Source organism: Eupeodes corollae, chromosome 2 (assembly GCF_945859685.1).
Source record: "Eupeodes corollae chromosome 2, idEupCoro1.1, whole genome shotgun sequence".
NCBI lineage: Eukaryota > Metazoa > Arthropoda > Insecta > Diptera > Syrphidae > Eupeodes > Eupeodes corollae.
Window position 1 is genome coordinate 113,078,538 of NC_079148.1, and position 15,178 is coordinate 113,093,715.

Sequence of the window (15,178 nt, forward strand, 5' to 3'; positions counted from 1 at the left end):
AGTAGCAAGTAGATTTTTAATTTACTTAAAAAAAAAAGAAGTAGATTTACTTAAATTGAAATAAAGTGGTAAATCTGGGTGGGATTAGACCTTACTTTTTCGAAAACGACCATGAAAAGACTATCACCGTCAATTTAGAGGGTTATGGTCATATGATTACCGACTTTTTTCTTCTGCTATTAAAGAATACGACTTGGAGAATATGTGGTTAACAAGACGGTGCAACATGAGTCCAAAATTTTAAACGTTTCTTTTATTTTTGCTAACTAGTAAATTGTTAATTGCCTTTTTACTTGCGACATATAGGAACTATATGGCAAGTTTTGCATTCGTGCAAAATTTCGAACTCGAGATTTTAATCAAACATGATATTACGATGTTAGAGAAGTCGAAAAAAGTGGGTCCCGCGATTCCGTCCGGTCGGTTTTGTCTGTCTGTCCACGCTCCTACAGCCTAAACCATTGGGTCGATTGAGTTCAAACTTGGAAGTTAAGGTTTTGAGCGAATTCGCGTTAGGCGTTTTTTTCATTTTTTTTTTAAGATCAAAACTAACAGTGGCCCCCATACAATTTTTTTGGTCAAAAAACGAAAATTCGAATTTTCTCAAAAACAAACCGATAGATTTTTTTTTAATTTTCTCTAAAATTTTATTTTTTAACTTGGCTTCTTTCTATAAGAAAACCATATTTTTGTATTGCTCAGGAAAGGTACCGCTCATAGAACCGTTATTTTGTTTTTTAATTTTCTCAGCAACTTATGAACTGATTTTAATAATTTTTTTTCTGAATAAGCTCCTATATTGCCTTAACAATAATTGATTTACAAAAATGCAATTTTGAATTGTTTGGATTTTTAAAAAAATATTGAATTTTTATTTTTCAAAATTCTATATCTCAAAAACGGGTCAACAATTTTTTACGAAATTCAAATGTAATACGTATATTTACAATCACTAAACAACTGCATTCCAAAAATATTTTTAGAACAAAATTGGAAAATTTTATATATAAAAAATTAATTTAAAAAAAAACCGCTCTAACGATTTTCAAAATAAAAATTAAAAAAATCAACTGTTTTTTGATAAATAAAATGGCATTTAAATTTTTGAAGACAAACATATTTTTCAGGTAAAATTTTGAATGTTAAAATATTTTTTTTAAATTATTTTAACTGTGCATGAGCCCGAAAGAGCGCATTATTTTGACAAAATTGTAATTACATTTCTAGCTTTCATACAAATAAGTGCATTTGGTACACATTTATATGATATATTTAATCAACAATCTATTTTAAAGAGTCTATCAAGAAGTATTATCTTGGTAACTTTGTATATAATGATTTTAAAATATTATTCTTTACGAATAAGGTTGTTTCACACATGATTTCCTGGCCTTCGCCTATATAAAAAAATAAATACTTAGTACCTACAAGTTGAAGAAACTGGTCAGAGAGAGTATATGTATTTTCTATTAGAATCACTTTTTCAACGCATACACATTGTACCTATTTATAAAGGTATTACGTACAACTTCTACAACTACTGCTTACGTGTCACTTCTTAACTAAAATCCAAAACGCACAAGAGCCTGACTGTAAACAACACATGAACAGCAATTTCTTGTACTTGTTCGTATGCTTGTTTTTTAAAACTTTAGTTAAAAAAGATAGACTGAACGTAATAACTCCATGTTTGCGCTGAAAACTTAAGAAGGAATGTAGTATGTACCTTCTAGCCACCAATAGCATTCCTTCATTATCATCATACACATGTCCTTATCTATCTAAGCATAAAGCTAAGCACGCCAAGTGAACTATTTTATGGTCGTTTTAGACATCTACATGCTACCTAACTACACAACCAATAGGCGATCGCTTTACAATTTAAACATTCATGGTCTGCCTCTTTCTTATCTTATTTATTTTCCATCCTGGTTCTTCTAATATGAAATTACAATAAAGCTATCTAAAGGAAAAAAGCTTTTAAGGAACAAGTTGAATCTATATGAATCGCATTGTAGCTTTATAGATAATAGAAACCATTTTTCATATACAAAGATCGTACACAAGTAAAAGCAGACTTATGAATGTAAATAAAAACAAATATCGGTAAAAGATCCTAAACAGCTGACTTAAGCATCCAAAAGTTTGTTTCATCACCTTATTAGATACAATATTAAGCCATTTTGTTTTACTCGTTTTAAAAAACACAAAAACAAATTTGCCAAAGTTGATAAGGAAGCTCTTTATGTGAAAACATATGCATGGACAGACTCAAATAGAATGAAGGAAATTGTGCAGATTTTTGGGTCGAAAATAATTATCTCCCTTATTCTGCTGGCTGATTATGGGAATAGAAATAATATTTTTTTTTCGCTCCCGCTGAATTTCTCAACTTTCGATACTAACGCCACGCCAACGACTCGGTATCTGGTCGCCCTAAAAGTTTCTGCTTATGAGAGTACTATGTTTTTCATATACAAAGATGGTGCGGTTTTTTTTGAAAAATTAAATGGCATTTATATTTTTGAAGAAAAACTTATTTTACAGGTATATTTTTAAATCTCATAAAAGTAATTTTTTAAACAGACTCTTTGCGTACAGGAGCAAGTTCGTGCGACCCAGTCGTGCATTTTATTTTTTAAACGAGCATCCAAACATGTCTTAAAAGTGACAGTTCGTGAAAATAAATAAGGCAAATACGATCAATCTGACCTTTTTATTAAAAGTCCTGAGCGTGGACTTGACCATTCCATCCACTGCTTTTATAAAAACACCTGTGTAAAGTAGGCCCTCAGCGCATTTAAGTTTGTATTAGGTATCTTGCAAGCAAATTGAAACGTTGTCTTAGTTTTAGGAAACACTTTGAAGCATAATTTAATTTAATTTCTTACCCTTAAAATATTCCTATGTTTTGTTATTTATTCAATAATATATACAATATACGTACTTACCATTAAAGTTTATTGTTTTCAATTCTATAAGGTTTTAATAAATTATTATTTATAATTAAATTAAAATGTAATGTATTTAACATTCGATTTTTCGATTTTTTCTAGTACGAGTATAATGGACGCTTTTGATGTATTTAAAATTATTGCGATTTTTATTCATTTTATTAGTCCAAAGTTTAACATTAAATTATGAATTTATTAAATATATTGTTAATCTATCTATAAACAATTAATTATTATTTTCAAACATAATATTTTATTCTAAACTAAAATTTGGTGATTTAGTTTTGTAAATAATTAGGTATTTAACATCTTGGGTGTCATCACTCGTTCAATCGCTTGGGGGTTCATTCTATAAATATCAAAAACAAAATATTTCCATGATCAGTGTCATGAACTCCATATGGTTTTTTAAATGAAACAAAGCGATGCACAAATAGAAAATACAGAAAATGACCTCCTCTTGTCTGAACGATATGTGATGATGATGATGGTGCATGCTTCTTGAATGTTGTTGGTTGTTAATAACAAAACAAAAAAAAGAAACCTAAAATGTCAAGTGCGTGGTAGATACAAGAATTTTTTTTTAAGTTAGTAATATTTTAAGAACGAACAATAAAACGCTTGTCTTTATAGTCTAGGTTTGTAATGTTTTAAATAAAGATGTTAGATCATGTATTTTAATCATTTAATTGTGAAAAGCAAAAGAAGGTAATATTCTTGTTTTATGCATTAAAAGTGACCCAACACAATTTTAATGCGCCACAGTTCGTATGGGATAGTATTGAAAAACTTTAAAAACTGTTTGACAGCTGAGAGTTGTAGTTGGCCACTGTAGTTTTTAAAGTTGCAATTACTTTGCTTAAGAAATGGTGGCAAATTAAAATTTTTCTGTTTGAAGTCTAGATTCTTTAACACAATATAAAGTGTTGGCCAAAACAAAAGAAACTTTAAATGTCTAGATTTATTAAATAATTAAAACAATTTGAATAGTTCAATAAATATACAGTTGTGTTCATAAAAATAGCAGTGCTGGTCACATTTTATTAGATTGTCAATTATTTAAATAAAGGAAATTCTTGAAAAAAATGTACATGTTACTTGCAGCTAACGGTCTTTCGTTTTCATATTAGAGACTTTTAGCTAGAAGTTATACGCTATTTTTCCCAGTGAACACACATTATTTCAAACTCTCTGGGTATAGAGTGTTCATAAAAATAGCAGTGCTTTTGATTGAATAATTAAATAGTGTTAAAAATGATTTTTGTTTTATAATTCGGTAAGTAAATATTTTACTATGTAAAGTTTTGGTTATTTGTAACATACTAGAATATAAAAAATTAATAAATATTAGTTCAAAAATAAACAATGGGACGGTCAAGACACTTCACCGAAGAAATTCGAAAACTGCGTTTGGAGGGAAAAACTTCCAAAATTTTCAAGACATCTTAGGCTGCTCAGCAAAAATGGTCAGTTATGTCTTAAAATGGCAAAACAAACCGAAAACGGGAGGACCATAAAGGATGACTACTGAAATAACTGACAGACAAAATTGTTCAGTTAGCACAATAGAACCCTTCCATAGGCTCTAGGAAAATAAGAAATGTACTTTAACTGTCTGCTAACGCTCTCACAATACGAAAACGTCTTTTTTACCCGAAGTTACCAGCCCGAAGTCCACTCAAGGTACCATTCTTGAACAAGAGGCATGTGACAAAGGGAATGGAGTTAAATAAAGAATAAAGTTAAAGCGCATACAGATTAGGTAAAAGAGAAATGGCGGAATTTTCTGTGGAGCGATGAAAGCAAAGTCGTCCTTTTTGGGTCCAAGGGTCGTCGAGAATATGTGAGAAGGCCCTAAAATGCAGCAAACGATCCACGGTACACTATAAAAATAGTGAAGCATGGTGGAGGAAAAATTATGATATGGGCTTTTTTTTCATATAACGGGGTCGGGCCTATTTATCCCATCGAGGGTATAAGGGATGTAACCGAGTATGTGAAAATTCTTGAGGAGGTTATATGCTGAAGAGTGAATGCCGTTGGTTTGAGTATACCAACAAGACTATGACCCAAATCATAAGTCAAAAAATACAAAATCATGGTTTGCGCAGAAGAAGTTATCCGTTATAGAGTGGCCCGCTCAATCCCCCGACCTTAACCCCATCGAAAATTTGTGGGAAGCAGTTCGTGATTCGTGGAACGCAATGCCAGTCAAGAAGTGTCAGGTTTCAGGGGCATCGATGCCACGTAGATGCGAAGAATCATAAAAAAACAATGGTTATGCAACAAAGAACTAATTGCAAGCTAACATTATAATTATGTATACTTTCATATAACTTATTACAGTTTTTCAGTACTTTGTCATGCACTGCTATTTTTATGAACAGCCATATATTTAAAAAAACGGTTTTTACTATGACAAAGCTGACGGTAAAAAATCTATAATACTTCTTTTCTGTTATTATTAATAAAATATTTTAAATTGTTATTAGAAGTTTAATGAAATATATTATAACTTTGATATTGATAGACTTTTTGTTTTATTTGGAGAGCACTGCTATTTTTATGAACACAACTGTAGCTTCATTAGTTCTTTTAAAAAATACATATTTTCTTTAAGTCTCGCTAAAATATTGCTAGTATTTGCTAACAAACTCCTTGTTTTTAATCGCTTCAGCACAATTCTTATTATAATGTTTGGGATACTTTCGCAAACTTATTTAATTTGATCAAACAGATCATTTTAATTTTGCAATTAGTCCCTACAATTCGCCGATCTACAACTTCCCATACATTTTCTAAGGTTGTTGAGATTTAGGGACTGTGCTGGCCATTGTAACACTTCAATCAGGTTTTTTTGAAACCACGTCTTAACCGTATTGGACGTGTGCTTTGCGTCGTTGTCCTGCTCAAATATCCATTATAGAGGCAACTGATACTCAATGTGTGGCAGCATTATATTTGGAAAATGTTACAGTACATAAAACGATCCATTGTACTATCATTTTGTGTGAATCGGTCCCAGGCCATGCCCTGAAAAACATCCCATTTTTGGGTCGTTTCGAGAGAAAAGTTTTTCGTTTGATCTACGGTCCCGTATGCATAGAACGACTAGCTGTACTGCCTGTACAGTGTACAGCGACGTAGACTTAGCCAGAAGGGTAAAAGTCCGACGGTTAAGATGGCTGGAACGGAAAGTCTTCGAATCCACACCCACAGGACAGCGCAGTAGAGAAAGACCGCTTATCAGGTGGCGCGCACAAGTAGAAAGGGACCTCACCCAACACGGAGCATGAAACTGGTGACATCTAGCTAGGGACCGAGCGGGATGGAGAAGTTTGTTGGGTGAGGCCCTAGTTGCACTTGTTTGCTAACAGCTTTAATATGAGCAATGGATTTTGTAGTTACAAGCCTAACTTTCCTCTATTAATAAGAAAAACACAAAAAGCAATAACAAGTTGCCTTTGTTTTGACAAATACAAAATTTGGTTAATTGTGCTAACTATTATGAAAACTATTTTCTCTTGTGGTCTATTTCGAAGTAAATATATGATGTGTTAATTTTTAGAAACAAAAAAAAACATGTTTTGTTTATGTTATTAATTTGTCAATTACATAAAGATGGAGGTAATTTTAGTTGCTAATGGTTTGGCCAGTACTGTACATTATGTATATTCTAAGAAATTATTTTAACGTAGTTTAAAATGAAAAGTATTTTAATTATATATTGTCTATTTAAAATAAGAAAAAAAAATATTAAATCATTAAATGCAACTCAACTTCTCGGATTATATTGTATCAAAAAATTTATTTTTTAAAATTGTTTGGTTAAATCACAAAATAAGTTATTCCAAGCTTCAGCATCATATAAAGGAAAAAATTCATAAACAGAAAAAAGAAAAACTGCAGACATTTGATTACATTGGTTAAACCACAAAAAATGCTTCTCAATTGCCAAAGCATCCATCATTCATAAATGGATGAGCCTAGAAAAGCAATCTACCAACTTATTTTTACTCTTAGCTATGGATGCGTTACGAACTCGTAAATTTGTGCCTAATGACATGGATGAAGTGACATTTTGTAGATGGACTTGTTTTTTTTTTTTGTTTTTAATTTCATTTTTAATTTAATTTCTTTAAAAAAATACCACCACATCATGAGAAGTCAGATGGATCGTGCCAGATGCAATGAACCGATTGTTATTGTGGCTGATGTTTATATGTGCTTTCCTGGCAGTATACAAAAACAAAATTCAACTGGGAGTTCAAATTACCCCCACGGATGTAATAGTAAGTGAGATTAATATTTTTTTACTGGGCATGTGGTTAGAAACATATGAAAAAATTAATATAAATGCAGAAGAAAATTTTTCATTAAAACCGATAAAAAATAAGTAGCAGAGGATAAGACACATAGAGGCAGAGATGTTTCGTGAGACAAAGTATATTTTTGTATATTAGTTTCCTGTAAATAGGGTGAATTTTACCAAGTCCAAGAAGTTTTAAAAATGACAAATCAATACAAAGTCACAAGTGAAGAAAACATGAGACCATAAAAGTTTACTTAGAGGGAGGTTCATACATCCCTACGTTAGTTTTTAGCCAACCCTGAATTTAAAGTTTTCTTCCCAACTTTATTTGACATTTCTTTGTCTTTGACAGTCTTAAAATTTAAAGTTAGAATTTGATATAAGTTTTCCTATATGTTAAAAGGGTTTCCCGAAGAGGAAAGTCCAAACTAATATGACTTTTTTTTTTAATCATCCTGAATTATAAAGATTTTTAAGCAACACAAAAGTGAAAACAATAATAGTTTTCGGACAGGGTAAGTGAAAAAGTTGGTGTTTTTAGAAAAAGTTCATTAAAACAGCAGTTATTTGAAAACCATTATGATTCGAGATAAATCTGGCCTTTCACCAAATTCAGTTTGGACCATTCTCTTCGGGATACGCTGAATACAATATTTTGAATTCCTCTAGGGTATAAATTTGTACCCTAGTCTACCTCTCGAAAAATCCAGATTTTGGTAAAATCCACCTTAAACAGGAGCCACACATCATGAACTTAAGACTAAACGAATAAGACAAAAAAAAAATCAAATCGAAATGAAGCCCAGGAGATGGAGTCTTTGGTATATGGTAAGTGGTAAGAATCATGACAGGCGTATGCGTTTTTATGGAAAAACTATTAGAAATATGATACTTATGAGTGTTGTTAAATAGAAACTTTGTTACGTACTTTGATTACTTCCAATATTATTATGGTTGTTGTTGTTGTTTTTGGACGGTTGCGGTTCTGACGACGAAGATGATGATGGTGATGATGATGGTGATGATGATGGTGGAATAGGAGATGTTGACTTGTCTTGAGTTGTTGTTGTTGTCGTTGATGTTGTTGTTTTATTATAGCCAGGAACTGCGAAGGTCTTTGTTGTCACATAACGGACCGATTCAACTCTTGTTTGCCATTTTTGAAACGTATTTATTGTGTCACTTTTAAGAATTGTACGTAATCCGGTAGGTGATGGTGTGATAGTTGGTTGTTTTTCTGCTTCAACTTCAACTTCAACTTCAACATCAACTACTTTTTCGGATGATTTTTTATCACCTCCGTTTTGTGTTGGCGATTGAGACGATGTTGTTGTTGAATTAGTGTCATCTGATGGGAAAGAGTGGAAAAAAGAGAAAAAATGGAATTAGAAAAAGGAAATAATTTTATTTTGTATAGAAGAATGGAGAAATGTAGTTTGACAATTTTGCAAAAGCTTTTTTAAAACACATAACACGTATAATGAAAACAACTGCGTTTATATGATACCTAATGTAACTCAGAAGCACGAGCTATGAAGTCAACAATTAATTTTACTAAGGATATTTTTAAGAGTTGAACAAATGTATTTAAATATAGACAGCTTTGGAATTGCAAACAAACTCTTGCTTTTTTAAATTAAAAAACTTTTATTTTTTTTTTTCAAAATTCATACAAAAAAAGAGGCTGGGATGCGACCCACACTGATAACTTCCCATACCGTCCGTCGATTTGTTTGTAGGTTTTCATGTTGGGGTAAGAAAGTTGTCAGTTGCATATTATTCTTAAAAAAAATTTAAATTACCTACAATGTTTTCCATATCAAAAAATAGTTTAGTTTGAAAATCTAATTTTGTTAAATAAATTTTTAGTCAAAAACAAATTTTTACCAATTTTAGTAGCAGTTCTTAAATTTGGATGAAATAAATTAATTTGCTATGGCAAAAAACCACCCACAAAGTTTATTTGAAGTCGATATCTCTATTGGTTCGTCAGTTATGGACGACGAAAAAACGTCGCGAACGTAACCAGGCACGCACGTACATCTTTCTAAAAATCTTTAATTTTGACCCTAGGGACCTTGAAACGTCGAGAAATGTCAAAAATTTTAATTTGACAAATAGGACCCATTAAAATAACTTCCTATGTGAAGTTAATAAGACAATTCAATTCTGTAATGCTTTTGTAAATAAGCAAAGTACTTTTTAAGCAGTGACTTATTCGTTAGCCCGAAAGTGTTTTAAGGAAATTTAAAGTATCGTGTTTCTGATGCAAATAATTTAAGACGTTTTTAGCAGCAAAAGAGTAGGATTCGAATTGGTCTGAGAATCGTTTCAAACTACAGAATATTTTATCACGCCTAAATGAACTTTTCTTTTCAGCAGGATGTTGTTTGTGAGGAAACTTATTTCACAAACTCCAGATCGAATCTTTGAACCACTTTTCGAGAAGGAATTTGATTGTGTTTTTTCTTTATTTCCGGAAATGCGTTAATTATTAAAATTTGGCCTCTGAGAATAGTATCTAAAGGCATCAGTTATAGCTTTCATTGGTTTTTATCATTGAAAACAAACATTGGAATTTTGTTGACAGGTCGTTTATAGCTATCGTTAAAAATGTCTGTCATTGAAAAAAAATTTCCTGATTGATATCCACAGAAATTGGAACACAGATTAGTGGAACTATTCGTTTCACTTTTGAACATAAAAGTATCAGCTGTTCAGAAAAATGAATTTCAGTCCTGAAAAATAGAAAAATACATTTTTAGAGAAAAATAAATGCGCAGTTGCTGATTTTTTTCCCCAAACAAAATTCTTTGTGTGATTTCTGATCAATCAGTATCAAAGGCAAACACAGTTAAATATCGATTGAAATTTTTTTCGGATCGATTTCAATGATAGCTTTAACTGGCCCCTAAGAGAGCGCAGAATACATATTTCTTTTAAAATACCTATGCAATAAAACCAACAAAATATAAAACTAGACAACAAAACGTTCGTTAGAATGGGTGCCTTGACCGGCTTTAAACTGAATAACGTCAATCCCATTTTGTTGATCGTTTCGGACTTACTCGTAAGCTCACAGATTGATAGCAAGATATAAGCCATATGTCCTTGATTCGTTGTCAGATTGTAAGCAATAGCATAGTTCGTTCTCGGATCTTAAAAAAAGTCCAAAGTGGTAAAATCGCAGCAACTGTCATCGCCCAGATGTTTATCCGGCATAAAATGAAAGTTTTTCGAACTCATGATTTCAATTTAAGACAAAAAACGCTTTGTAATATTGCTCGATGGCGTGATGGTTAGTGTCATACCAGAGGTCTTGGCTTCGATATCTGCCTGTGCCAACTTGAAACATTTTTTTGTTTTCACTGGTACTGCCTCTTGTGAGGAATTGACAAACTCTCCAACAGTGATTTCTCAAATTAGCCGTTGGGATCCGGCTTAAGGCTACAGGTCCCTCCATCCTTGATAACATTACTCGCACAAGGAAATTGTTGAAAGTTGTAAGTCGCTATATGGGCAATAGTTCTCAACGGACTGTTGCGCCACCACCTTTAACATGGCTCTGTACCGCAAAGCGAGTTATTCAAAACGTTGCTTGCAGGTTCATTTTGAAAAAAAATATGTAGTCCACAATCCTAATAAAACTGTCAGCTTGTGGATGCATTAACTTCTCGATAATAATCTTCGCGTTCATGAAAGTCACATGAAAGTGCAACAAGTCAGGAAACATGATTTTTTGCACAAAATTGAAGTTAAATTCAAGCGATAGCTAATCGATAGCGAAGTGTTTACTTACAATTGCTGTATCGTTAACGTAGATATGAAAAGAATTCATAGGGCATCGTTAAATTATCCACCGGTGACACGTTTTCAACGTTCGACTCGTTGGACCCAATGGAAGCAGACTCAGTTTCCTCCAAAGATTATTGACAATATTTAGCACTCTCATTGCATTGACTCCAATGTTGTATTCATTTTAATCAATAAAAACACTAAAAATGTAAAACCAAAATGTCGCCAACGACTCAAAGGTCATAGTGAAAGGGCAAAGTAATAATTGTAAAACTTTTAAACATTTTTTTTCTATTAAATTCTATTTTCAAAAAATTAAACAACATGTAATTCAAAATTTAAAAAAATAACTTGGAAGTCATAATGCTTGATGTCTTCAAAAATTATTAAAAGAATTTTGTTTTTGACTTTGTACAAAAGTTTTGAAATATCAACAAAAATAATCTCTGTAATGGTTGATATAAAATCAAAGAAAATTGTTCACAACTTGATCTTTGCATTTAAAGACTGATACAATTGAAAATTTTAATTATTTATCTTGAACGTCTGGTTTTCCAAAAACAATCAAATTTTGTCTTGAAACATTCCTCATTGCTTCAATAATTATTTACATTTCAGTAAATTTTAACTGAATAAACATACAGAACTCGAGTGGTGAAAAACTCGTGTGTAGGTTTTGGTTTGGTTTGAAATTTTGCCATATTGTATATTTAATTGTTCCGCTTCCGTGATAATCAAAATATCGTCCATTATTTCTTTGCTCTTGTGGATAGAATATCTATTGTACATATCTATTGTAATGGACTGGCTTTTGAAAGACTATATTCAAAAGTTCTACAAAATACAACTTATTCAAAAAGATTGTTTTCCTAAACGATATTCATAAAATTTGGCATTGAAAATAGAAAATTAACCAGAAGTTGAGTGGTGCAGTGTTTTCTAACACCTGGCCCTAATAAAGAAAATTTGAAAAGATGCATGAAAATCTTTTCCGACATTTTACAATATTTTATATCCAAATTAATATGAGAAGCAGAAAAATATACATAATGTAGATACCAGCTAAACTGTATTTGTTTAAATATGCAGATATTCAGCATTTATTGCGCAGTGAAAATTCTTTCAATTAGCATCTAATGATTTTTGTGTCATTACAAGAGGAAATTATACCGGACGAGCGACGACGACGAAGACGCGACAGAGGTGGCTAAACAGCTGCAAAGATAAAACTGACATATGTTGGACAATTATTCTAAACAAATGCGTCCGCTGCCGACACTGAAGCTGATGCCGCCATTGCTCAACCGGAAACTTGATCCATTTAGCCAAGAAAAATGCATTTTTATTAAAGAAAAAAAGAAATAATATTTTACACAATGGCCCCGTATTTTTTCTTTACATTGTACGTTGACAATTAGATTCACCTTTCATTAATCAAATAAAACATAATTTTAATATTAAAATTGTTATAAGGATTTATTTCGAAATACGACATTGATCTAAAGGTGTTGTGTGAATTTGTGTACATTAATATTTTGTGTCTTTTAAATTCGAAATAAAAACAGCGGGAGTTTTTTATTCTCAGTTTATTTTATTTGGATTTTGAATTTTTTTATCAAACGTGGGAGTGATTTAAAATCAGTTAATTGGATATTTTTAAACAGTGGAGTGGTATATTATGATTTTATATTATTTTTCTTTTTGGTTATGAAAAGCAGTCTCTGTGGTGAAATTTGTCAACGATTTGAAATATAGAATCTTTGCTTTAGGTAGAGAAAATCGACTAAGTATTATTTTGTGTGTGTGTACATTGGAAGACAAACATTATGTTTATAAATAAATAACAGTTTTATAGTTTTAAATTATTGGGTTGAATGAAAATGATGAGGTCTACTTGGAAATGATGTGCTTCATTTCAAACTATCGTGAAATAAAGAAAATTGAACTCTCGAAGAGTGCCTGCTCGTATATGATATTTTCCAAATCAACAGTTAGTCTATTAAACTTTAAACACAAACATTTTAAGAATATTTCATAAGAATTTTAAAGTTGCCATTGAAAGAAATTAAAAAAATTAAGCAATTGAAATGTAGGCTGTTTTTTTGTAAAATGTTTGGTATAACTTTGATTTATTTTATATTATGATATCTCTTAAGAAATCTGCTAAATGTTAATATTTTGTACAAGATGGAATTGGTTGAAGTCAATATTGCTTTTTTGTATGATATTTTAACCAAAAATCAATTACAAAAATCAGTAACAACAATTTTTTGTACAAGATGAAATAAAATTGAAGTGAAGTTTTAATTTTGAACATATTTAGTATTTTTAAAACATATGTATATTTTAGTTAGGTTAAGTTAGGTTGGAGTAGCTGTCCAGATGTCATTGACTCACCTAGATCTCAAGGGCCCATTGTGATACCACTAATGAGGTTACTCATGGGAGAGTAATGAGCTTAAACAAACCATTTTGTACTTTTAATGAAGTTAGAGAGACATTTTGTCGAAGAAGGGATTACCGGGAAAGTTATTCCTTCTAAAGGAGAGTGCTGGACATGTATATAGAAGAGGTTGGACTGTTTCCTCTTCCTCCTCGTCCATGCATCTTCTACACAAGTCATTTGTGTAGACCAATAGCCTCAGAGCATGTCTTCTTATGAGGCAGTGTCCTTTTATTACTCCAATTATAGAGCTTATACTTTGTCTACTCAGGGATATCAAGACTTTTGACCGTTTTAAGTCTATGCTTGGCCATATTTGCTTGGTTGCTAGGCTGGTGGTGCTCTGTGACCATCTATCATTTGTTGATTCTAGAGCATATTGTATGAGAAGATGTTTGCATGTAGCAAGTGGTGTTCCTATGTTATGTTTTTGTCTAACATTAGGCTGTTCCCGGAGAAGAATATTAAACTGTTCCACCATCTCATTTAGAGATGATCGAAAATCGTGGACTATTTGAGAGTTTGTGGAGACAGACGCGAGAGATTTAAGAGCGGCTTGGCTGTCCGAGAAGATTCATATATCCTTGCAAGATATAACGTTTTCTTAATCGCCATTATTTCTGCCTGGAATACACTATATTGATTGGGAAGTCTGTATGATAGACTGAGATTCAGTTGTTCCGAATAGATACCACTTCCAACTCCGTAATCGGTCTTTGAACCGTCTGTAAGTGTACCGCATCGTCTTCCAGGGGTCTCTCTTCTTCCCAGGAGGATCTTAAAGGGATGGACACATGGAAGCTTTTACCGAATACCATTTTTGGGGTGGTATAGTCTAAGCGATCTGGTAAGATCTGAAACTGTCTAGAATAATAGTATGTCCAATATTGTTATTGTTCCATTGAGAGGTGGCTCTAGGCCTCACACATGGGCTGCCACCATTTTGGAGAAGATGTCAAGAGGTGTTAGGTTTAAAAGCACTTCCAGTGCTGCGGTTGGTGTTGAGCGAAGTGCTCCTGTGATGCACATACCTGCTGACCGCTGGACTTTGATGAGCTTCTTTAGATTTACAATCTTGTCCAATGCGGTCCACCATACGACAACTCCATAAATGAGTATCGGTCTGATTATCGAAGTGTATAGCCAGTCGGTTATTTTTGGGGAGAAGACCCATTTTGATCCTATGGCCTTTTTACAAGTAAAAAGCGCTTCAGTAGCCTTTTTTACACTTTCATCAATATTTGCCTTCCAATTTAGTTTTGTGTCTAAAATTAGGCCTAAATATTTAGCTTGGTCGGAAAAGCTTAATGGTATTCCTTGGTCAAGCTAATCTGAGGTATTTTATACCTTCTCGAAAAGAGTATTAGTTCTGTTTTATGTGGATTGACGTCCAAGCCACATTGCTTAGCCCATTTTGTTAGCCTATTTAAGGCATTTTGTAGGAGTTCCGAGATAACTTGGGAGTGTTTCCCAGATACAGATATTTATATTTAAGTTGGTTCGTGAGATTTTTTGGGTTCAACCAAAATGTTTACTTTTTGTTTAAGTGTGGTATATAGAAGAAAAACACCCTCTGTCTATTTTTAAAAGTTTTTATTTGTAAGGAAAATATTTTATTAAACATCGACTTCGCTACGTATTCTTGAGATATGTGGTCTACGAAAAACGATATCT

General features: G+C 32.2%; 1 protein-coding gene across 1 annotated transcript in view; it reads right to left on the reverse strand.

Annotated features, from left to right (window-relative positions):
* Nucleotides 1-15,178, reverse strand: part of LOC129945191 (titin-like) — a 270,413-nt gene that overhangs the window by 123,552 nt on the left and 131,683 nt on the right. Inside the window, 1 exon segment of the mRNA XM_056054849.1 lies at nt 8,195-8,614. Within this exon segment, the coding sequence (XP_055910824.1) occupies nt 8,195-8,614 (420 nt within the window).